General features: G+C 37.5%; 1 protein-coding gene across 1 annotated transcript in view; it reads right to left on the reverse strand.

Moving 5' to 3' along the window:
• Positions 1–478: 478 nt before the first annotated feature.
• The window catches only part of LOC128016181 (sodium channel protein type 2 subunit alpha-like), a 41,142-nt gene continuing 16,591 nt past the window's right edge, over positions 479–25,029 (reverse strand). The window contains exons 12-27 of the mRNA XM_052600645.1: positions 24,234–24,572; positions 22,817–22,946; positions 21,807–22,045; positions 21,358–21,531; positions 20,710–21,066; positions 19,074–19,565; positions 15,733–15,865; positions 13,187–13,341; positions 12,913–13,086; positions 12,668–12,790; positions 9,805–10,086; positions 9,658–9,711; positions 7,861–7,998; positions 7,375–7,479; positions 5,999–6,269; positions 479–4,663 (exon numbers count right to left, since the gene is read on the reverse strand). Of these exons, the coding sequence (XP_052456605.1) occupies positions 3,468–4,663; positions 5,999–6,269; positions 7,375–7,479; positions 7,861–7,998; positions 9,658–9,711; positions 9,805–10,086; positions 12,668–12,790; positions 12,913–13,086; positions 13,187–13,341; positions 15,733–15,865; positions 19,074–19,565; positions 20,710–21,066; positions 21,358–21,531; positions 21,807–22,045; positions 22,817–22,946; positions 24,234–24,572 (4,362 nt within the window). The 3' untranslated portion in view covers positions 479–3,467. The remainder of the gene's footprint in view (positions 4,664–5,998; positions 6,270–7,374; positions 7,480–7,860; positions 7,999–9,657; positions 9,712–9,804; positions 10,087–12,667; positions 12,791–12,912; positions 13,087–13,186; positions 13,342–15,732; positions 15,866–19,073; positions 19,566–20,709; positions 21,067–21,357; positions 21,532–21,806; positions 22,046–22,816; positions 22,947–24,233; positions 24,573–25,029) is intronic.

The raw sequence follows: 25,029 nt of genomic DNA on the forward strand, positions 1-25,029 counted from the left end.
ATGACTGCAGAAGTCTCACCGAACATACTAAATTTAGACCTTCTGCTGTTTGGGAGGTTCTTACCTCTCTTTTACACCTCCTTCTATTTATCTTCTCCTTTTTTTTCCAGCAGAGGTTATATTGACTGCTAGCTATTTGTTATGTTTGTATAATTGATTAATTATTGAATGGCACAGATATACAGACCGAAGACAGATGCTGCATATTTGACAAAAAAACATTTCCAAAATAAATGTCTTAGGCTTTTTGGTTACTTGCTTCCCAAAATGTGCTTTATTTTGGAAAACTACAGTGAATGTCTGAAAACTCTGCTCCGCATATTGCACATTCAAAGCAAAAGGTAGTACACATTTGCAAATCATCTGCATTTTCAAGTAAAAAATAAAATAAAAAGTATGTATACTTCTCTGCTGCGATTCTCTCTCGAAATGATATTAGCGATGTAGGCCTACTTTCAGAAAGTGCAATCAACGAATATTATAAGTTTCACTTTGGTACAAAAAATATGATCTTTATTCTTTTGGCTTTTAAAATAACGTCACCATGTAGTCGGTTAATATAGTGCATGCAGTTTACAACCACACTATTAATGAAATATGACAACCACTGATTGCTTCATAAATTTTTATGTACATTTAAAACCAGGACCTGGCCTTCACATTTAGCACTGTGCAAAAAAAATAAAATAAATGTAAACAAAATAAATTAGTTAAAAATAAAAAACAACAACAAAACAAAACTAATAATATAAGCTTGAAACTACTATTTACAATATAAACAATAAAGAGAATGAGAATAAAGCACATCGATGGTGGCCCCAGTACATACAGTCAAAACACACATATAGATCTCTCTCACATAAATAAGCTCTCATATTCTTTTTCTCTTTCACACTCGCACCTCTCGCACATCGATCACATGCATCCAAATGACAATTTAAGTGGTGTGTGAAAGTGCTCCTCTACAGAGTCGAGTACAGAGGTGAGATATAGCGTGCCATTATATACATACAAAATCACCACCACAAGATCAACAGAAGAGCTCATGTTATAATCGCATTATTCAGCCAAACTCAGGGTGTTGCCCTGACAGAAAGACAACGAGGCAACTTCAAAACGAGGGAAAATTGTTTTTCAGTAGAGGTCCACTGACAGGTTGACCTGCACCTATGCATGGAATGGTTTTAGATTTGGAAGATATATATAGGCCTATATATAAGCATGTTTTTTTTTCTTTCTTTCTCTCTTTTTGTTCAAAATAAAATGAGAAGGTCAGTCATACTGTATGTGGCTGTTACAGAGACATTCAGTAGGGTTACATTGCCTTTTCTTATCATGTTCAGTGTACATTCAGGCTTCCTGAAGTCTGTTGACATTATGGTACAGTGATCTCACGAAGGGGTCAATATCTGTCTCGTCTCATATATTAAATTATAATGTATGCATTTAGCAGACGCTTTTATCCAAAGCGACTTACAGTGCATTCAGGCTATCAATGTTTACATATCATGTGTTCCCGGGGAATCGAACCCCCAACCAAAGCAGTGCTCTACCAATTGAGCAACAGATATATATATATATATATATATATATATATATATATATATATATATATATATATGCTTTCAATATGGGGTGTACAACTTAACAGAATATTTAGGGTTCAATGAACAGCATTTGTTGCATAATATTGATTACCACTGAAAATAATTGCAACTCACACTTTAAATAAGCTAAAATCAAGGTTAAAATGAGGCACTTACAAAAGAAGTAAACTGTGCCAACATCTGGAGGCTTTACAAGCCAAGATATACAGCTTTTTTGATAAAACACTTATATTTAATCTTCTGTAAAAGGGGGAAAAAAAACTATGAGCTGTCAATTTAAAAGTTGCCTAAATAAACATATTTGCTTTCAATATGTTTTCAATATTATTCCTGGTTGTTGCCATTCCGGAATCATGTTGTTATGCACCTGGTATCAGGTAAAGACACAGACAACAACCTCTGTCTATGTCTGTTTTTGGTCATCAGAAATAACGAACAGGTAGAAGTTTATGTTCTTTTAAAAGGTAACGGTTTGACAATCTAGAGGTTTTATACGTAGACTTGGCATGAAGAATAAAAAAACACTCCAAATACAGGATGTGGATAATATAGTATATCTTTAAGATATAAATAAATAAAAACTCTGGTCATGTGGTACAACAACCTAGCAAATCACATCACCTCTCTTGGTGTCTGTGCAGATATTGTGCAAAATTACCAGGTTTACAGGCTTTAACAGGCACTGTCACTACAACAGAGTTGAAAGATAACTGACAAGATTAGATAAGCGATTATATCACACTATTAACACATGTATAATCTATAATCTATAATATAACATATAAGGTTAAAGTTTTGTGGTTATTTTACATGTGGCTAAACAGTGTGAATCTTCATGTTTATTTGCTTGGCCTCTTTTACTTCCATTATAAGTGCCTTATAGTAACAAAAAATTTGTCAATTGACGTTAATGAGGTTAAGATACACTGAACCCAGAACATTCATGAATAGGTTTGAGTCAAAACATTAGAACAAATTCACTGAGTTTGGCTCACTCTGCTATCAACAGTGGAAGATTGTGTTCAATTAATCCATTTTCGTGATTGTGTTCAGTAAGGCAGTGGAGACATGGTCTACACCTTGATCCATAAATAATAATAATAATAAAAAAAAAAACATTCTATGTGTGAAAGTCCTGATTAGTACAGTGGCTTTCTGCTCTCAACTTACTGAGTGATTGATTTTGTAGCAACCTACCGGTGTATATGTATGTGTGTGTGTGGTTTGTTCGGTAATTGCTAATGCTAAAGTAAATGAGATCCTGTTCAGCTAATTCACTACCGGATATGATTGACATTCCCCAGCCCCTTCCATAGACGTGCCCTTAAATGAAGTAGTTCGGACAATCAAACCCATGAGTAGAAAAGTTCAACATGATAAAAAAAATGAGCTAACAAAAATGTGCAGGTATATAATACGCCATTCAATAAGAAAGACACCAGCGGTAGTGTTAGCACTAGCTACTGATGACTATAACAGTTTCTTTCAATCCTCGGGATTGTGTAACAACACTCAAGACTAAAAGACAAACTCACACACCACTCTGTACTTGCCATTTTGTTTCACACCAGGATCCTTAGGGATTCAAGTCATACTCAAGCGTGTGTGTTCGTCGTGTCGACACTGGCACTGTCCTCGAATCAACGCTTTCAGTCAACACCATAAATGCACCCTAAGGCTAGCTCGGTGCACATGCACACAATAGTCTAGACACACGCACATACACACACTCCGCCTCACACACACTCAGTTTGGCATTAGTTCCAAAACCGCTCGAGGTGAATTGCACCCCAGTGCTTGCGCTCTGCTCTGTAAACAGTGTCTCAGTTGAAAAGAACAGTCTCTGTTTCAGTCCCTCGTTCATTTTTTTCTGTCTCTTGCATCTTTTGCTTTGTCCTCCTTGTCTCTCCTCTCTTTTTCATATTTGTCTTTCTCTGACTTGGCCACACTGTTATAAGATGGCGGAGAGGCAGAGGAGAGAGTCATATCAGTTTTGTCCGATGCAGAGTTCTCTTGAAACTTTCCGATGACAAGCACCTCTTTCTCCAGGATACGTACCTCCCCATCCTGTAGCTGTTTTCGGTAGGCTTCAGAGGCCTTCTTTATCATTTGCCTTAAACGGTACCGTCGGAAGGCCCTCTGGATTATCACAGATGACATCTCCTCCTGTTTCCTGCGGAGGGTTGTCGTGATGGGCTCGTACGAGACTTTGGAGGGATTGGAGGCCATGAAACGATCTTCCATCTGTCCCCTCAGGGCATCCATCTCGCCCTCCTCTCCCAGTACCCTCAGGGTAAAGGCGAAAAGGATGTCCAGGCAGTGGATGCGGTCACCACTTACCATGGGCAGGTCCATGGCTATGAGCTGGATCTTGTTTGGCTTGGCGATGCGTAACGGAGGATCTAGAGCGTCTGCAAATTCAGAAAGCTTGCTGTACTCCACAAACTGTGTGGCGTTGGGGTCGAATCGCTCCCAGACTTCGTAGAACATTTCAAAGTCGTCTTCGCTCAGTGGTTCAGCGCTCTCCTCTGTGGCTACGCTGAAGTTCTCCAAGATCACGGCGATGTACATGTTCACCACAATCAGGAAGCAGATGATGATGTAGCTCACGAAGAAGAAGATGCCGACCGAGGGGTTTCCGCAGTTTCCGCGATACAAACTGCCTGGGTGCTCCATTTCACTGTCGCAGTCCGGATCTTGTTTGTTCAGGATGGGTGCCAGGAGGCCGTCCCATCCTGCAGAAGTGGTAATCTGGAACAGGCAAAGCATTGAATTCCCGAATGTCTCAAAGTTAAACAAATCATCAATCCCTGCCTCCCGCTTCACATAGGCAAAGTTGGACATTGCAAAAATGGCATAAATAAACATGACCAGAAACAGGAGGAGGCCAATATTGAACAAGGCAGGAAGTGACATCATCAAGGCAAACAGGAGTGTACGAATGCCTTTGGCTCCTTTGATGAGACGAAGAATGCGACCAATTCTGGCAAGCCGGATGACTCGGAATAAGGTTGGCGATACAAAATATTTCTCGATCATCTCAGAGAGGAACATGCCTGACAAAAAGACAAAACACAAGTCCAATAAGAATTTTCCACAACATTTAATCTTAAAGGTGATTTATGCTCAAAGCATACTCTACTCAAATATAGTATGGCATTCCCAGCATTACATTAGCCTAAACTGTCTTCTTTGGCTATTTTTGTCTTTCAGATCAGTTAAAGGATTAGTTCCCTTTCTTATAATTGACTCACCCCAATGTCATCCAAGATGTTCGTGTCTTTCTTTCTTCAGTCAAAAAGGTTTTTGAGGAAAACATTCCAGGATTTTCTCCATATAGTGGCCAGTGGGTTGAAGATCCAAACTGCAGTTTCAATGCCACTTCAAAGGGCTCTACACGAGCCCAGCCAATGAATAAGTATCTTATCTAGAGTAACGATTGGTCACTCTCTAAAAATATAAAACTGCATATACTTTTTAACCACAAATACTCATCTTGCACTGGCTCAACTTCACACATTATATTGGAAAGGTCACGCATAGGTGGAAGAACCGACCCAGTGTTTACAAAGCAAATGCGCAAAGAACCTTTTTCACCCTACCCTTCCTTTCTGAAACAGAGTACACAGAGGAAGAACAGGACCTTTCCAACGTGATAATGTAAATGTATCACAGACATGCATTGCAGAGCAAGTGCAAAACAAGCATTTGTGGTTAAAAAATATATAAATGTGTATGTCTGATTGTTTCACTAGATAAGACCCTTATTCCTCGGCTACACTGAAACTGCAATTTGGACCTTCAACCCGTTGGTTCTCATTGAAGTCCACTATATAGAGAAAAATCCTGGAATGTTTTCCTCAAACACCTCAATTTCTTTTCGACTGCGGAAAGAATGATATGGAAATCTTGGATGACATTTTCAGTAAATTACAGTATCAGGATTTTTTTATTCTGGAAATGAACGAATCCTTTAAGGTGGGGTCACATTGGCAAAATTTCGGCAACATTTTGTGTGCATTTTCTATTGTCATAAATGTAGCAATGTATGAAGCACAGCTCACACAGAATTCACTTTCAAACCATGCAGCTTTAAGTTGGTCAGCAAAATGTTGGTAATCATTGTTACCTATTTTAATCCATTGTAAAATCTGTATGGGGAAATCTTTCACTCTTAAGTGAAATTCCAGATCATACAGATTCCAACAGAAAGGACTGGATTTGTCAGTGAAAATTCACAGAACAACTGTAAATATGAATGCACTTTTTCTGTTAAGAAGGAATAACATTTACAGAGTGTTTATAAATTATGTTTCTGGATTAAATCTTCAAAATGTTTTTTTATAGTATTATAATAGTAATAGTCTGTAGAACTTCCAAGAATTTCTTACCAACAATTGACAGAATCACAACTACGAAGTCAAACACATTCCAGCCAATGGTGAAGTAGTATTGTCGCAGGGAGATCATCTTGAGAACAGCTTCTCCAGTGAAGAGGATGATGAAAACAAGGTTTATCCAGTACAGAATATTGTCCATATCCTTTGTCTGATCGTCGGTTTCCACCATCATGGTCACCATGTTCAAGCAGATCAGGATCATAATCACAATGTCAAAGGCTTGTTTGGTGATAAAGTCAAAGATGAGGCCTTGAAACTTGTTCTAGAGTGAAGTACAGAGAAATTGGCATTATTGACAAATTCTGTATTAAAGGGGTGTGTGTGTGTGGGGGGGGGGCTCTAAAGCTTGTTCATGCATTCTGTGTTATTTACACTTTTAAAGAGTTGGATTCTCATGCATTGTTGCCAAGTCCGTGGTTTTCCCACAGAATTGGGCTACTTTAACACTGTGGGCGCGAGTTGTTTTTCATGTCTGCTGGTCCAAACGACTCCAATAACATGATATTTATCCCTTCGATAATCGATTAGGCTAGTTTTGAGTAGCAATTGGGCAACCCTGTCCTCATGCTAAACATGGCCAAAGTAAAAAAAAAAAAAAAATATGTTGGACATATCTGTGCCAAATACACTCCTTCCAGGTTCACATAAGTTTCAGAAAGTTTTTTCAAGCATGTCCCTTCATGACGTCAAGAAGGGCGGACCTTGTATGGGCTCTTCTCCTGGAAGAGCGCATGCACACTTCAAATAGGGCGAGAGCAAGAGCAGCCCATCGAATTGCTTCATTGAGTTACAGAAGTCATCGCAGTGCTGCACAGGACTTGCTCGAGAAGAATGTCTCCAAACAAGTGTGTTTTCGGATGTGAGGAAAAGATAACCTTGAGCAGCTTCCCAAAGAACCCGGTGTTAAGTGAACAGTGGATGCAGGAGTTTCACAAGTATTTATTTGTTCCCATGATTTCGGTGACAAATGTTTTATAATCAAGGCACAATTCAATGCTGGATTTACAGATGGTTTGAGAATGAAAGAATGGATGCTCCCAGCTATGAAAGATCCCGGTCATGGGTCAGTACCGCAGGTGGTAAGTAAAACTGCATCAAATTTCTGTGTTTTGTTGGTAAGAGCTCACGACTCTTTAGCTCCATCCGAGGCACGCCTCCAGAAGCTCGGATGTTTTCGGGGAGAAGCGTAAAGCTGTATCTTTCTTTTATAAATATGATCAAACTAAAGACTCTACAGGGATATGAAGGATTCAATACTACTCTATAAGAACTTAAGATTAACTTTAGATTGGCCGAAACTGTGTGTGTTTTGTCCCCTTTAAATAGAATTACATTTCTTAGTAGTTAGGGTGAGTGAGCTGTCATACCGCAGGCCTGGGAATTGGCTTCTGAGGCTTCTTAGATCCCAGTTTCTTCATGGCGTTGTAATATTTCTTCTGTTCTTCTGTCATGAAGATATCCTGACCTCCTAGGTGAAGAGCAAATGCAGAAGGCTGGTTAAAACCATGGTTTCAATATGTCACAACACAAACATAATGCAACCAGGCCTCTGTTTTTCAACTCTGAACTTCAGGGAATGTCAAAGAGGCAGTTCAGGTCCTATTTATCTACCACTGTGTGTGCTTTATAAACAAAACCAGTTCAATACACTACCATTGTGTGTTGTGCTCACTCACCAAAGCCACAGACTGTGTACATATCACATTACATGAAAGTAAACTGAACAAACACACAGTGGTTGATTTGAGACTGCACATACATTGTAATATGTGCAATATTCCTTATCAGTTGTTCATTGTGTCTTACATTTTATTAAGGTGTTTAAATTCACCTTCCTCAGTTTAGATACTTATCTTTTTCTTCTGCTGATTGAAATTATCAATGATGACACCAATGAAGAGGTTAAGGGTAAAGAAGGAGCCGAAGATAATGAAGATGACGAAGTACAGGTACATGTAAAGGTTTTTTTCCCTCTCAGGCTGCTGCTCCAACTGTGAGTACAAGAAAATGTTGTGTGTTATTACACATTTGCATTACTAATGTGCATCACAACTTTATCTTCATGAGCACACTCCTGCTCCAGTATAAAAAAAAACTGTTCATAATTGTCCATGTGTTGCATTGTCCATATACGCAACAGTACCAGAGGTACGTGCAAATTTTTTTGTAATTATTATTTTTTTACTTCCAAACAAGAATACAATCATTTGCCTTATTGTGTATCTATAATAATAATTATTAGTAAATTATTTGAAATATAATGTTCATTAAGTCATTTAATTGGTTAGTATAATTAGATAATTAATATATTTATTAAACAATTCAAATGTGAAAGAATTCCTTTTTTAAAAAAGTTTTGTAAATAGTCACAGTAAAGCTGAATAAACATTGAAATGCCCAATGAACAAAGTTCATCTTTAGTTGGAGTAAACCACAACATTACATTAAAAATGCAATTGTTTTATTTCATGGTGCTTTACCTCAAATAAAATTTTTAATTTAGGTAGTCACAAATAAAAAACATAGCATATTAAAGGGGTGGTGAAATGCTCGTTTTCACTCAATATCCTGTTAATCTTGAGTACATATAGAGTAGTACTGCATCCTTCATAAATCCAAAAAGTCTTTAGTTTTATTATATTCATAAGAGAAAGATAGTCTGTACCGATTTTTCCCGGAAAAACACGACCGGTTGGAGGCGTGACGTGGGCGGAGCTAAAGAATCACGAGCGCGAATAGCCTTTTGCGTTGAGAGCATGTGGAAGCTGTGACATTACCCAGAGCCGTTGAAAAACATATTAAAGGCTCTGACATTACCGTGAGGGAAAACCCATCATCCAAAACAAACAATGGCTTACAGTCAGATTCAGCCGTTTATTTATGATCCAGAATCAGATTCCGAGGCTGAAACTGAACGAGAGCAGCAGCAGCAACGACTCGCTCCGAGCGGGGCTCGAACCCGGGTCTCCGGCATGGGAGGGGACGCACTAACAAGGAGGCAGAGATATTTGAAGAAGTTTTACTCACCGCCTGCGGTTCCAACACACTATCGTGACCCTTTTTCCTTGGGATTGCATCATCCTTAAGAAATAAACGATACGCAAATCCGTCGTCAAACTGGGCCTTGTGAACAAGCATCTTCGAAATGCAGGGAACAAACAAAAACACTTGCACAACTCCGTTGAAAACACACTTCTTTTGTGACTTTTCGCGACGCTCTCGCTCTGATCAGTGAATCGCTCTGATCAGTGAAATGTCTGTGCTGCTCAGCCTCGCTATACGGGAGCGCACGCTCTTCCGGCAAACGTGCCCTAGCACCCATAAAAGGAAATTCCGCTCCATCTAACGTCACACAGAGCCATACTCGAAAAAAACTTTCCCGAAACTTGTGACAAACCGGAAGGAGTATTTTGGGAACAAAAATACTCCTTCAAACGTACAACTTAATTTTTGAAACTTTGTCCAGGTTTAGCATGGGAATCCAACTCTTTAACAGTGTAAAAAACTCAGCATGCATGAAATAGCATTTCACCCCCCCTTTAAGCAGACAGTAACATGGAATTATGGAAAAGAGTTAAAGATTTGAATGTAACATTGCACTCTAAATGGTTAAAAAAGATCTGTTTACTGCAGTAAAGAGAAACACTAACATCACGAGAATCCACAGCTGCATACATGATGTCCATCCATCCTTTAAATGTGGCCTTGTCGAAAAGAAGAAAATCAATATCAAAAATCCATATATAGTGTGAATATGCTACAAAATCACAGTCGGGCTATGCATTCGGCATACTCACCACTTGCAGTAGCGCCAGGTATCCGGCTCCCACATTATCGAAATTAATCTTCACGTTTTTCCATCGTGCTGTGTCATTGTTTGCAATCAGGGCAAGGCATTCTGACTTGTTATTGACCACACTGATGGGAAACATCTCATCGCTGGAGATATTAACGCAATGATAGTATTTCCCAGCGAAAAGGTTCACCCCCATGATGCTGAAGATCAGCCAGAAGATCAAACACACCAGCAGCACATTCATGATGGAAGGTATGGCTCCCAGCAGGGCATTCACTACAACCTAGAAGAAAACAAATACATCATGTCAAACACAAATACCTCCATATATATTCACTTGAAACTCTTGTTATGGATACAAGAGCTGCGAAACTGCAATGAACTTCCAGAGCTTCTATAGTGGATGACTTACTTGCTGGTAAATACTAAATCCTTTCTATAGAATTAAGATGATACAATTCTAGGAAATGACAAGATTACTTTTAGAAGGTTAACAGGGTTTTAAGAATAGCAAAGCTAAGCCTATTTTATCCTACAATAAGGTTAGCATCAAAAATGGAGTAGGCCTATTTGAAATATGGCTAATGTGTCATCTGCCTAATTTGCTCTATAATTAATAGCTAAATATCTCTAATTATTAACCAGCTGCAATTCTGTTCACAGAACATAGGACTTTAACATATAAACAGGGGCGTATCACACATATCTTTGAGTTACCAAAATGTGGGGGAAAAAAATTAAAACAGAAAAAAACCTTGTGGAGACACGATGACGTCACAACATTTGTTTACTGCAAATGAAAAGAGACACATAACAGAGAAAGAAATGTGAGGTCAAGTCACAAACACCACAAAACCACCACAGAATCATCAGAATCGATCAGAGAGCTCTCACCAAAGCACATGCAGAGAGTCATGCACACTAAAGAGAAAGGTCTAAAAATACTACAGTCTACATACAAAATTCATTTATTCATGTGATAAGGATGTTCTCATTAATAATCACCAACAGCAAGCAAGAGGATTACAGCTTCCTGACAACATTTAAAAAAAAAAAAATGTGTGAAAGTATGCTTTTTTCTCAAGTAGGACATGTTGCAGGATCAACTTTATTGGTCAGCACTGGGATGAACTGATCAGATTTTAGGTTTAGGTCTGATGTTAGAGAAATAGTTCACCTAAAATTTAAATTTGCTTACAACCTACTTACCTTTAGCCATCCAAGATGGAAATGAGTTCAACTGAACAGATATGGAAAAATGTAGCATTACATCACTTACTCACCAATGGATCTTCTGCAGTGAATGGGTGCCGTCAGAATGAGAGTCCAAACAGCTGATAAACATCACAGTAATCCACAAGTAATCCACACGACTCCAGTCCATCAGTTAACATGACAGCTCCTATTCACTGCAAAGGATCTTACATGGATGGATTTTAGGGTGCTAAATTTCTCCAAATCTGTTCCAATGAAGAAGCAAACTAAAGTGCATCTTGGATATCCTAAAATTACTTAAATCTTTAGCAAATTTTTCATTTTGTACAAGTTACATGGAATTGTAACTACTGAAGCCTATCTGTAATTTGAACTGTTACATCATTAATCTTACCAGCCAGTAGGGGTGTTGCGGTGATGGATTTTTTCCACCGGTTAAACCACATGTAAAAAAACCGGTAATCCCGGTGTCATCGGGGTTGCGTGTCGCGGATTGCGGGTGGCCGAAAATGCGGTCGTGCAGACGTGCACACGTCTCAATTTACTTTCACTTTAAATAGCGGCAATTCAGTAGCATTTGTTTGAATTAATCATGGGTTAATTTATTTTATTCTTAATAAAAATACTCAAAACAATAAGACACTCGCTTGTATTACACACATATTTATTGCAAAATGAATAATAACTTAACACACCATGCAAAAACTAAACAAAAGCACTTATGAAACAAATTTAAAGTGCATTTATTAATAAAACGAACCACTGCACACAACGTGCAAGTATCAAACAAGAAATTATATAAAAAAAATTGCTATTCCTTAAATAAAGTGCCTGCCTTTTTCAGCAAAAAACAAACAAACAAACAAAAAATAAAACACAGCAAAACCATTGAATATGAAACGAATGAATATTGGCTGTCGAGTGTGGTTATGAGGTCTCTGAAAGATTGCTTTTCAACAGTATTAAAAGACACCATTTCTTTGCATATGTATTTCGTCACTGCGTCAGTGCACGTGTTCCACCTCGCACTGTCCCTTTTATATTTTGTGCATTGCGCAAATTCACCACTTATCGAAGCCTGTGTTTGTGTGTCAGGCTTTTGTGGTCGATTTTTTGCCGCTGGACCCATCTTGGCTGCTTCATCTTTGTGGTGTGCTTGAAGATGTGCGTGTAAATTCGAAGTGTTACCTCCGGATGGTGCCACTTTCATCAGGCAAAGTTTATAGGTTGCCTCGTTAACGTTTTCAGGGTCCCTGTTGGCATTTGGTTTGAATCCAAAATATTTCCAAATAGGTGCTTTTGCATTTCGCTTTGAAACCAGATCTCAAATGGTAAATGAAATCGGACACCTGCTGCTTTACTGCGGCGCTCGTTCCACTTACGCTAAATTACGAAGGCACGTAGTCACTAACTAAGTGCTTTATTGCTATCGGCTAAAACTTCAACACGATGGGGACGCTGCCGGTGGTCAAGTGATATGACCGGTAGGTGGGTTAAACACCGTGTATCACCGGTAACACCGACTATCGCAACAAGCCTACCAGCCAGTCATTGCTCTGTAACGGTTTGGTTAGAAATAAGGTTAGGCATCCAGAAACATGTCCTGCTTGGTTAAATCACACCACATGATGTGTGTTTGCGTGTCTTACCCTCATTCCTTCAAAGCGTGACAATGCTCTCAAAGGTCTAAGAGCACGCAGTGTTCTCAGGGACTTAATGGCACTTAGTTCAGAGTAACCAAGAGCATTTGCTACCAGACTCACCAGTGACACCTGTAAAACCAACACATATAGTCAATCATAAAGGGAACTTTTGTTCAAACCCAGAGAATACACACTAACCACTTACACACACACTGTACAGCTGCATAGCAGTACATAAGGTCTATACATACATCAACAATCAGGAAGTCGAGCCAACACCAGGCGTTGGTGAAGTATTTGGTGAAGCCGTACGCAACCCACTTCAGAAGCATCTCCAATATAAAGATGTATGTGAAGACTTTATCTGCATATTCCAACACTGTCTTTATTGTTTTACGTTGCTCGATGTAAATGTCCTCAAAAGCCTGAATACACATTAAAATCAACAAATTTACTTGTAGAATGTTTGTCAAACAAAAAATGATTGAGTGGGTGAGAATATTGTGTTTATGTGTGGGTGCTCACCAGTGCTCCACTGCTGAGTAATATCATAAAGATGATAAAGGACTCAAACCAGTTGTGCTCAACAATAAAGAAGCAGGTTTTCCTGAGAGTCCACCAACTCTTCCATTTTCCCGTCTCCACATCAACCTGACAGCACTGAAACCTCATCACACAGCCTGAGCAAAAGACACAGAGAAAAGTCACTTGATGTGAGTTGACAGCAGAACAATTGAGCTCAGTGAAAAAAGTCAACTCTACCAAAATGTCCCACATAGTAAATATATTAGAAGTCTTGCTTGGGTACTACATATGACATAAAGGGGCCAAACTGTACATTTTTGTATACATTTTTTATGCTTTAATTCAGCTCCATATATTCAACCTTCTCTCTAAGCCTTAAACAGGCTGTTTTGTTACTGTTCTTTATGTAATCTTTTAAATGAATTTTCCACATCATTACTACACATCTCATGAGTCTCACATGATCCTTCAGAAACCATTATAATATGCTGATTTGGTGCTCAGAAAACATTTCTTGTTTTTAATGATGAAAAATCATTCTGTATAATATTTTTGAAAAAACAATTATGTAATTTTTTTCTGGATTCTTTGATCAATAGAAAGTTCAAAAGGACAGAATTTATTTGAAACAGATGTGTGTTGAAACAATTTAACCATCTTTACTGTCACTTTTGATCAATTGAATACATCTTTGGTGAATGAGAGTATAAACTTCTTTTAAAAAAAGATTAAATTTTTCACTGTATTGTATGTTATTGTATTCATATTTATGACTATTTATAAATAGGCCAGGGGCCCGTTCTTCGTACGTGGCTTATTACATCCGAGATCAAATGACACATCCAAGATGATATCATCGTGCTAATCATGATCTGGCTAATTGGGTTCTTCGAACACACCTGTTGTGTATGATTAGTATCGCTGGATTGAGTTATCTGAGATAATTGAGCTTTCATGTGTTGGCATAAAAAGGGGATATGTATCAATACTCGAAACCATGATCAGCAGTGCAGCGATTGGCTGGTGGCAAGACGGCAATGTAATGACGTCATGTAATTTAAAATGACACCCGACAAAAAACTTGACAAATTTCTGGACTTTTATAAGGAAACAGCCAAGCAAACAAAACTACATAAATGTTATAATAGATACATGAAACAGATAATAGATACATGTTTTTATTTTATTCCATTTTTTTTTTCATGATTCCCAATTATTTAGATTCACAATTTATAATAGTTGTGCAGTCTTTACATTTTTATTTCAATGTAGAAATTATCTATTCATTTCATTTTATATTTTGACAGATTTGTTACGTGTTACTCAAAATAATGCACGACTCTATTATCTGTATAGCATGTGTGTAAGAATCTAATACAATTATGAAGTAATAATTTTATGACAAATAAATATTTCAGTGAGTTAAACTGGCTGTGTCTATAGTAGGCTGTTATGGACTACACAGCATTTTTTATATTATTTTTAAATAATTTTTTTTTAATGATTATTATTTAAAATTATTGTCCCTGGATCAGTACGATACTCTTGTAATAAAGTAGCGGTGGTAGCGGACATATTTTGAGTATCAGTTCTGGTTGAAAAGAAGTGATCTAATCCTGTAATAAGCTGCTCCCGAGCAGGTTTAAGCTAACGGACCTGTTGCTATGACAGCAGCTCCGGGATGAGCTTCAAAGAACCAAACGATCCAAGATCACACCAAATCATCAACATTCAAATCCACCTAACTGAGTTAGCGACATACAAAGAACAGGCCCCAGTTTTGCACATAGTTCAAATAAACGGACTAGAGAGGGAGATGGGTGAGTGAATTAGTCCTGCAGAACTGCAGTACATTTAAATCTTTTTAGATGAACATCACTTAAATCTGGTTTCCCAAGCTGTGCTCCCCTTAAAAGTCAAAGCAATATTCACAACTCATTTAGATTCTGTAACATTGTATTTAAGGGTGTAACAGGACATTTCAAAGAGACAAAGCTGAGACTTATTAGAAATTGATCATTATAAGCAGCTATTCCATAACCACAATGGAGTCAATAAGTTTTCAGTTTATTGTGGAGCATTAGTGCCCTCTTGACCTCAATTCACCCATCAGACCTTGGCATTAACCAATACTGGTTTTTGGTTAACATTAACCATTATTTGGCACAGCTCATTGACAGCTGGAGGAAAATAGTTTAAAAGGCAGAGCTATCTATCATGTTTGAAATAATACACTGGCAAATAGAATGAGAAATGTATATTAATAAGGTAATTAATTTTGATTTCCTATTTGTCCACAAATACACACACACTGGTTTCCATGTTTTATGGGGACATTCCATAGATGATTTTTATACTGCACAAACTGTATTTTTCTATTTTTCAAAACTTTTGCCATTTTTAGATTTGTCAAAATAAAATCGATCTGAATGATGTACAAGTTGTTCTTTCATGGGGGCCAAAAAATGTCCTACTATTTCTATTCTTGTGGGGACTTTTTGTTCACAATAACTTAGGGAATACAAGGTACACACACACACACACACCTTCTGTGAAGCAGGCCTCTGGGTCCAGGGACTCTTCCGGCTCCAGCTCCACAGACTCCACACCCTCTCCAGGGGGTCGGATATCCACTGTACTACCTTCTGAAGAACTGAGAACCGCATCAACAGGCAGCTTCTACGTAGGCATCCATGCAACCACACAACCAGAAACAAGAAAGCAAACACACACACACATATACAAGCACAAGATTAGGTTTGATTGAAGCACACCATCCCATCCATTCTGCTTTTGCAGATATTCTCAGTCTCATGCAGTTTCAGATCATTCAAAAGTACCTACAAGCCCGTGGATTTAGAGATTGATTTGATTCATTGAATTGATTTTCTAATTAGCAGCCAGGCGTGAAGACAAGCGTCTCTGGCTTCACCGTATAATCTCACAGTCAGCTGTGGGTACATTTGATGTGCCTTCATTCCTTCCTCATGCATGTTTTTTTGTTTCTCAAGGTGCATTTTTTTCTCGTCCAAGCTTGTGATCTTGTCATCAGATGTTGGGTGCTTTGAGTATTTTCATGTCCAGTGCAGATGTCAACCCCTTACCTTTCCCCACCCCTTCCAAAAACAAATGATTTCTATTGGATAATCCCAATACATTTGGATTGGCATGATTCAGATTATCACATGACCCCATCCCATTGAGTGCAATCCCTTGATTGACATGAAAACACAGGCTGGAAGTCCATTCCGTTAAGCAGTGGTCAAGCTTCGGTCCGCCAGTCAGTTTGAAGAGGAGGGGAGCCGCATTAGCGTTAACTAACACCAGAGCCACATGCTAAGTCTGAGACAGCATTTCATTAGCTTTGATTGGGGAAAACGACTTTAACTGGATCTTACCACAGAGATAGCAAGCTCTTAGGAAAACATATTCTGTTGGATGCCATCATTTTCTAATGATATTAACCCTTCAGACATTTGTCCAACAGTGGTTAAAGGCTATTGTGCTGCTATTTTGCAGAACAATGGCAAATAAAAGCTTCTCCTAAAACTACATTTGTTGATTTAGGACTCTAATTATATTTTCTGATGTTATTGTAGATCTGAAGTCCTGGGTAAGGACTCATTATTTGACATAATAATGAAGTTTTCCTGATCACAGAGTATTTCTTAAAGTTACTGACCCTTCTGATGGTTTCGCTGAATTGATAAAACGGTCAGTTAGAGAAAAAGAGAGACTAAAAAATGTATAGAGGATGCTGTCTAAAACTGAGCTGGAGTGCTGGTTGCCGTGGCACCCAGCTAATGCGGCGCGGGGGAATGATGTAAGCATGCTGTGTGCAATTTCAGAATCTTCCAGAATGACTCTAACCTTTTTTTATCACAGTAGGAATATAAGATGCTGAGCAAACCTAAACAAGCTGCCCTGAACCAGAACTGAATGGATTCACTATAGAGTCTTTAAATAAGCTTTAAATAAGCTTCTCATTCATTAGAAATTAATTGAATCTAAAGCAAGTCTAACTGATCCATTAAACTCTAAAAAAGGTTGAAACGTTCTAATCCGATCAGGAACATATCTCATTGGCAGAGAAATATAAAGTGGCATGAGGCACAGAAGTTGTAAAGTTGAGTTATCATGAAATATCTTCTTAAATTAACCGTCGGCTTGGTTCCAACCAGAGCAGAACCTCCTGATTGTATATGCACAAACAAGTGACATAAATGCAATTACTGTAGCAATTACACACCTCAGCTGATTAAGAAATGCCTTCTAATAGCCGACTGCTATGAAGACAGATTCCCACTATTGCAGCAGTTTACAGTGCAATATATGACTGAATATTTGCAGATTCATAAATAACAATATTATAATCCTCCTTCATATGTCTAAAAATATGAATATAATATATTATTCATAATTATTCACAACTCAAAAGCAGTTGTTTATCACGAAACCCTATTTATACCAAGCTTTTAGCTGAATCAACTAGCTTACTTCATTATAATATGTATAATCCAGAAATGGACTAATTCTAAATTGACTGCAATAATTAAAGTTTTATGTTTTTTCCTCACACACATGCACACACACACGCACGCACATGCACACTCGAAGGCATCCTGTTTTCAGGTAATTTAGCTCCGAATTCTTATTGATAGCTTGTCCAAAAATAAAATAAAAATGAAACATACAAGCTAATGTAACAGAGATGTTCGATGGGCTATTGATGTAAAATGATGATCTTGCTCATTCCATATGATTGAAGGTACTGCAAAGAAGCCCAGTGCTACAACATAAAACACAACGTCATGAAGAAAAAAAACAAACCAAAATAAAAAAGGCTGACAGCTGTCTCTCTTAGGTGCAAAATAGGGTTGTTTAAGAGGGAGGGAAGGGCACAGGCATTGAGAAACGAAAAACAAAAGGGCAATCCGATCCAAAAAGAGAGATAAAATGAGAGAGAGACGAGAGTTTGGTCTGATTTAGATGACAAAGGCAGTCTCCATGGTTAGTGTGGATGAGAAGGAAGGTGAGTCTCTTACAGGGCTCTCTCAGAGAAAACCTGGGGTTCGTCTGTCATAACGCTGCAATAACAGGTCACACACAGAGAGGAGATACACACTTCACATAACATGGATAATAACGTCTGCAACTTCAACACTGAACCACTTAAATAAGATATAGAAATAGTTAGAAGAGGGGAGAGAGAAAAGATTAAGCAGGGTGACAGTACTGCTGGAAAAGCATGGAAATGTGCTGAATTACAAACACACACACACACACACAGCCAGACAAAAACACATAAAAAACCCACTAACACACACACATAGTTAAGCATACTCAATTTCACCCTGGGCAAGGATGCTGAATTTAGCAATTTCCTCAACAGCCTCATTCATAGTCTGGGATGCATGATGCCATGCCTGCTCAGTTGGTCGTAAATAATACACATTAGAGTGTGCGAGAGGTTATGTGTGTGCGAGGCTGCGCGTGTTTATGAGAATGTTGTACTGATATAATGAATAAAACTCAGAAAGTCTACCTGCTACAGTGCCCAGAGGTTTGTCTTAACTAGCTGCAGATGAACAGGGGCAAACTGCCCTGAAGCCCATGGAACAATAAACACAAACACACACACACACACACACACACAATGGGCTGCAGCTCTGAGCAGAGAATGATGCAATGGTAATATGACTCAACACAACTGTTTGTCCCCTATAGGGAAAGAGACATTGACTCCTGATGAATTACCACCAAACCTAAAACAATAACTTCAAGCATTTTTTTACATTATGTTATATAGCAACTCTTTGAAAAAGCACAACATTTTAGAACTGCATTTTAAAAAGTGACATTTCTGTTTTGACACAATCTGGCTTACCTCTTTACTGCCCTCAACGTCAGATGAGTCACTACTGAAATCTTCCGTGTTCAGATTTTCAAAGTCCGACTCTCCCACCGCAATCGGTACTGTAACAGTGAGGCTGGGATTGTGTATGAACGACATGTAGTCGCCTTCCTCAATCCCATACTTTACGTGACCTTCCACCCCATTGCCAGGGGAGATGCAGCCCTCCTTCAGATAGTCTTTAGTGAGGTCGACGGCCACTGAAACGTGATTGGACAAGCAATTCTCCTTGCCGTCACTGTGGAGGTCATCAAGCGGTTTCTCTTCGTCAAGAGCACAAGGTTTGGAGCCGGCCAGGCAGAGGCTTTGGAGAAACTGGCGTAAAGTGGACTTGACCAAAGCGATACCTTTCTGTATTCTGCCCACGGCGATCTGCAGGTTGTTCATTTCGCTGTCGTCATCAGTGGCGGCCAGATTATCGGCACTGAAAGAGCTCAGCAGCAAGGCCAGGAACAGGTTCAACACCTGCCACACAACAACACACACTTTGAGAATCAGCAAGATCAGACACCAGTAAGATTAACAGATTTGACTCAGAAATGATCATAATGTGTATGGGTAAATCTCTTGAAATGTGTTAAGAAAATCTCTGGGTCAAGGGTTTGGGGTTAGAAGATTAAAAGAAAAATACACATTTTAATTTAACAAGTTAAATTGATTAGATTTAACTTAAATTTATCAACAGCAACAGTAAAAACTTTACACTGATATAAAAAAAAATATTTCAAATAAATGATAAGAAATGTTACTTGAGCACCAAATCTGCATATTAGAATCATTTCTGAAGGATCAAGTGACACTGAAGAATGTAGCTTTACATCACAGGGTTAAAACTTAAAACAGTTATTCAATTCTAATTATCTTTTAAAGTATTACTGTTTTTCCAGTATTCCAGTGGCCATCAACTTTTGAATGGAAGTGTACCTCAAATAAAATAAAATAAAATAAAATAAAGCAAAATAAATATGCCTTATTACAAGGAAAACATTGAAATGAACTTAATTGTTGGTTCTATGGTTCTAAAATAAGCTTACTTTTTTTTTTTCTTTTGGAGGAAAATAAGAAATGAGATCCACTCTTACAACAGGATCATGATCAATTCTCAATTCATTTGACTGAACAATTTAAAATAGCTTTGCTGGTCTTGAGCTTTATGCTGAGGAGCATTCATGGAGCATCAAGCAAAAGCAAATATTTTAGCTAACCGATGCCATTATAGAACACCACATTAACGTGCACTAATGACAATGTCTGAAATATCTTAAGTGTCTAAACTATCTAAACAAGTATATGAAATGACTGAATTTGAAAAGTAGGAAAGTGTTCCTGGATCAACATCCTGGAAAACAAACACAGTGCTTTTCCCAAACCTTTGACCATTACATACCCTTATTTTAAATTCAAAATATGATTTGTTCATATGAATGTTGTTGCAGGACCTACAAAGATGTTGATCCAGTAGCACATTCTACTTGGCAAAATCCATTTTTTTTAATGCAGAAAGCATAAAATTGCAAAAGTAAATGTACATGAGAGGAATAAAATGGAAGACAGAAAGAAGAAAGATTACTATCTTCCAGGTGTCTCTGTGTGACATGACTGATCTTACCACCAGATTCCCAATGACCATGACCATCATGAAGACGATGAGACACATTGACTGCCCCGCCACTTCCATGCAGTCCCACATGGTTTCGATCCATTCACCGCAAAGCACTCGGAACACAATCAGGAAGGAGTGGAAGAAATCATCCATGTGCCACCGCGGCAACTCACAGTCTTCTGCGATCTTGCAGACACACTCACGGTAGCTCTTTCCAAACAACTGCATTCCCACCACAGCGAAGATGAAGACGATGATGGCTAGGACGAGGGTTAGATTTCCCAAAGCACCGACGGAGTTACCAATGATCTTTATCAGCATGTTCAGCGTGGGCCAAGACTTTGCCAGCTTAAAGACTCTTAACTAAGAGAGAGAATGAGAGAGGGAATCAAGCCATTACCCTGAATTCATGGAGTCTTAAATGTATGAAAAAGCCAACATTTGAGTTTCTGAAGTGGTATCAACCATACACTAGAGTCCAAAACTTGCACAAGCATGTTGATTTCAAAAAGCTCAAGTGTTACTGGCTTGAATTTTACTCACATTAGGTTGATGACACAATTTATAATGAAAATAAAAAAGCAAAGCATAAGCATTTTCACAAGTGGTCTTAAACCTTTGAACACCACTGTATGAGATGAGAGATTTGCTCACCAATCTAAAAGATCGCAGCACAGAAAGACCCTCAACATTGGCCAGGCCCAGTTCCATAAGGCTCAGGCTCACGATGATGCCATCAAAGATATTCCAGCCTTGCTGGAAGTAGTAATATGGGTCTAGAGCAATTACCTTCAGACACATCTCTGCTGTGAAGATTCCAGTGAATACCTGCACACAGCCCAACAGGAACAGATCAGCACCAAAACAATCCTAACAACTACCAACGGAACTAAAGATCAATACAAAACAACAAATAGAACATTTACACAGTGCACTAAAATGTTTCAAATCTGCATTCTCAATGTTTAAAAAAAGGTTTTTATACATCAAAGGAGTTGAACAGTTTTGCTCTACTGTTCTACTGTTTTTATGCTTATTTAAGACAATGAAATCAATCAAAAAAAATACTGTATTATAATGAGAATCTGGCATTGAGAGCTCACCAGGTTCCCGACTGACAGCACATGGTTGAATCCTTCTGTCATAGGGTAGTGTTCCATAGCCATGAAGAGGGTGTTGAGAACAATGCAAATGGTTATGGCCAGGTCTACAAACGGATCCATCACCACCATTTTCACAATCCTCTTCACTTTCAGCCAGGCTGGACAGCAGTCCCAGATCAGGAAGCTGTTGGCAAACTTGTACCAACATGGAGGGCACTTCTGCCGTGATTCCTCAAGTTCTGTGAACAGAAATCATTTACAGTTTAGTATGGATTTCAAATAGCTTTCAAATTATGGTTGAATTGCAAATCGTTTACATGTCTGCATTGTCTGTTGGAGGAATGTGTGTGTATGTGATGATTGAAAATAAGATGATGAGGTTGAGAGTGCATGTGAGGCGTTCAAAAATAATTGCACTGGCATGTCACAGTGTCAGCAGCTACGTGACATAAAATCAGTGTTTAAAGGTCAGTACATCAGTGTGAGAGTTGTGTGTGTGAGGGTGATCTTATTAGCTTTTATAGCTAATCGTATGTAATTGTACGTTTTTGTATGACTAGTTATACAGTGAAATATATAATATGAACAAACTGACAGCATCTAAAACATACCTGTTTACATATACATGTATGTAACTAATTCACCTGTAGTTTTACCCGAACATATGTTTATGTAGTTGTACAGAATGTTCAATACTCAGACACAACTGAACAAATGACTGATGATTTTTTTATCAGTAAGTAACATAAAATTTGCCAGAGAAAGCCAAATTTGTGGCTTGTACAAATGAAGTACAAATGGAGCTCTATATATATATATATATATATATATATATATATATATATATATATATATATATATATATATATATATTTATTTATTTATTTATTTATTTATTTATTTATTTATTTTTTATTCTCTTTAGAAAGCACAGAGAACAAAATGAAACTATTATGGCAAATAGCAATCTTAACACATTTGTATACATGTGTGAGGTCAGTGTTTCAGACCTTCCATAGTATTTGTCAGAATGCTGGCCACACTCATAGCTCTTTTTCTGGTTACTGTCTCATCCAGATAATCAGACGGCTGGTGTGATCCTGAACGTTTTTTACGTGCCTCAGACTCAGTGGTTGTGCCCTAGAAGGAAAACAAAAAAATATCCTTAGTACTGAGCATATTATAGATTTTATATATATATATATATATATATATATATATATATATATATATATATAGTACAGACCAAAAGTTTGGAAACATTACTATTTTTAATGTTTTTAAAAGAAGTTTCTTGAAATAATTTTTCCTGCATTTATTTGATCAAAAATACATAAAAAATTTAATATTGTGATATATTATTACAATTTAAAATAATTGTTTTTAAATTTATTATACTTTAAATTATCATTTATTTCTGTGATGCAAAGCTGAATTGTTAGGATCATTATCACATGATCCTTTAGAAATTATTTTAATATGATGATTCATTATCAAAGTTGGAAACAGTTCTGCTGCTTAATATTTTTTCAGAACATGTGATACTTTTTTAGGATACTTTGTTGAATAAAAAAAAAAAAAAAGAAGAAGCTATGTTTTTAAAATATAAATATTTTGTAATAACAATATACACTACTGCTCAGTAGTAATTTGGGGTCCGTTTTTTTCTTTTCTTTTTTTTTAAAAATAAAATCAACTTTTATTCAGCAAGGATTTGCTAAATTGATAAAAACTGACAGTAAAGAAAATATATTAGATTTTTTTTTTACATTTTGAATAAATGCAGTTCTTTTTAACCTTTTATTCATCAAATATATTAGACAGCAGAACTGTTTCCAACACTCATAATAAATCAGAATATTAGAATGATTTCTAAATGATCATGTTATAGACTGGATGTTACATGTGACACTGAAGGTTGGAGTAATGATGTTGAAAATTCAGCTTTGCATCACAGGAATAAATTATTTTTTAAAAGTATATTCAAATAGAAAACTATTATTTTAAGTTGTAATAATATTTCACAGTGTTACATTTTTTTCTGCATTTTTGATCGAATAAATGCAAGCTTGATGAGCAAAAGAAACTTCTTTCAAAAACATTAAAAATAGTAATGTTTCCAAACTTTTGGTCTGTACTATATATATATATATATATATATATATATATATATATATATATATAATTATTATTATTATTATTGTTATTATTATTATTATGCAAGTAAAGAATATGACAATATTTACATTTGCCAAATACAAAATCACCAGGACAAACTAACAAATACTGTATGCTAACAGCCAACATTACATGTTCATTCTGAAAAACTCCTGTATGTGTATTTGTGTGTCTGTATGCTTGTGTGTGGGTGTATCTAGCATATAAACCAAAGACTATTTAATAGATATATAATATAGATATATCTACCTCAGGTAACAAACGTCCGATTGGTGATGTTGGCACAGATGTCCCACCCACCAGGGAGACCACTCCATTGCAATCTACTGTGCAGTGCATTTTTCCGTTGGCTGGGAGCATAACTCTGGGAGCAAGGCTGCAGTGACTGACAGTGGAACTTCGTCTCTCAATACAATGAGGTACGAAGAGCGAGCCGCGGCGACTGTCACTATCCTCAAATGTGCTGTGCTCATCATCCGCAAAATCATTCTCTGAGCCGAAATCTCGCGCTCTACCGCGAAAACTGAACAGACTGGCGCGACTGTTCCTCCTTGGCGAAAAGAGAGATCCACGAATGCTGAGAAGAGACTGAAAAAGACACACACACACAATAAATAAGCGAAAATGTAAAGTACATACTTTTTTTAAAATGAAGATTAGAAATTGACTGATAAAGTATTTTTAACACTGATACTGATAGATTGTTTATGTGTCCAATAACCAATACACAGAACAAATGTGTATATAATATTCTAGTCCTAATATTAATAATGAAATCATTAAATACTAAAGTCTGAAGGTGAATATCTTGCTTTACGACACAAAGGGCCCTATCATATACCTGGCACAATGTGCAGCCAGGCGACACGCAAGAGTTTTTTGCTAGTTTCAGCCCGATGCAGTTGTCATTTTCACGTCTTGATCCATGTGTTCAAATAGCAAATGCATTTGCACCCACGGGTGTGTTGGTCTGTTTTGTTATTTAAAGTGCACGTAAGTATTATGCGCCTATAGGCAAGTGCACAACACACATACACTTTGCTTA

This window comes from Carassius gibelio, chromosome A6 (genome assembly GCF_023724105.1).
Source record: "Carassius gibelio isolate Cgi1373 ecotype wild population from Czech Republic chromosome A6, carGib1.2-hapl.c, whole genome shotgun sequence".
Classification (NCBI taxonomy): domain Eukaryota; kingdom Metazoa; phylum Chordata; class Actinopteri; order Cypriniformes; family Cyprinidae; genus Carassius; species Carassius gibelio.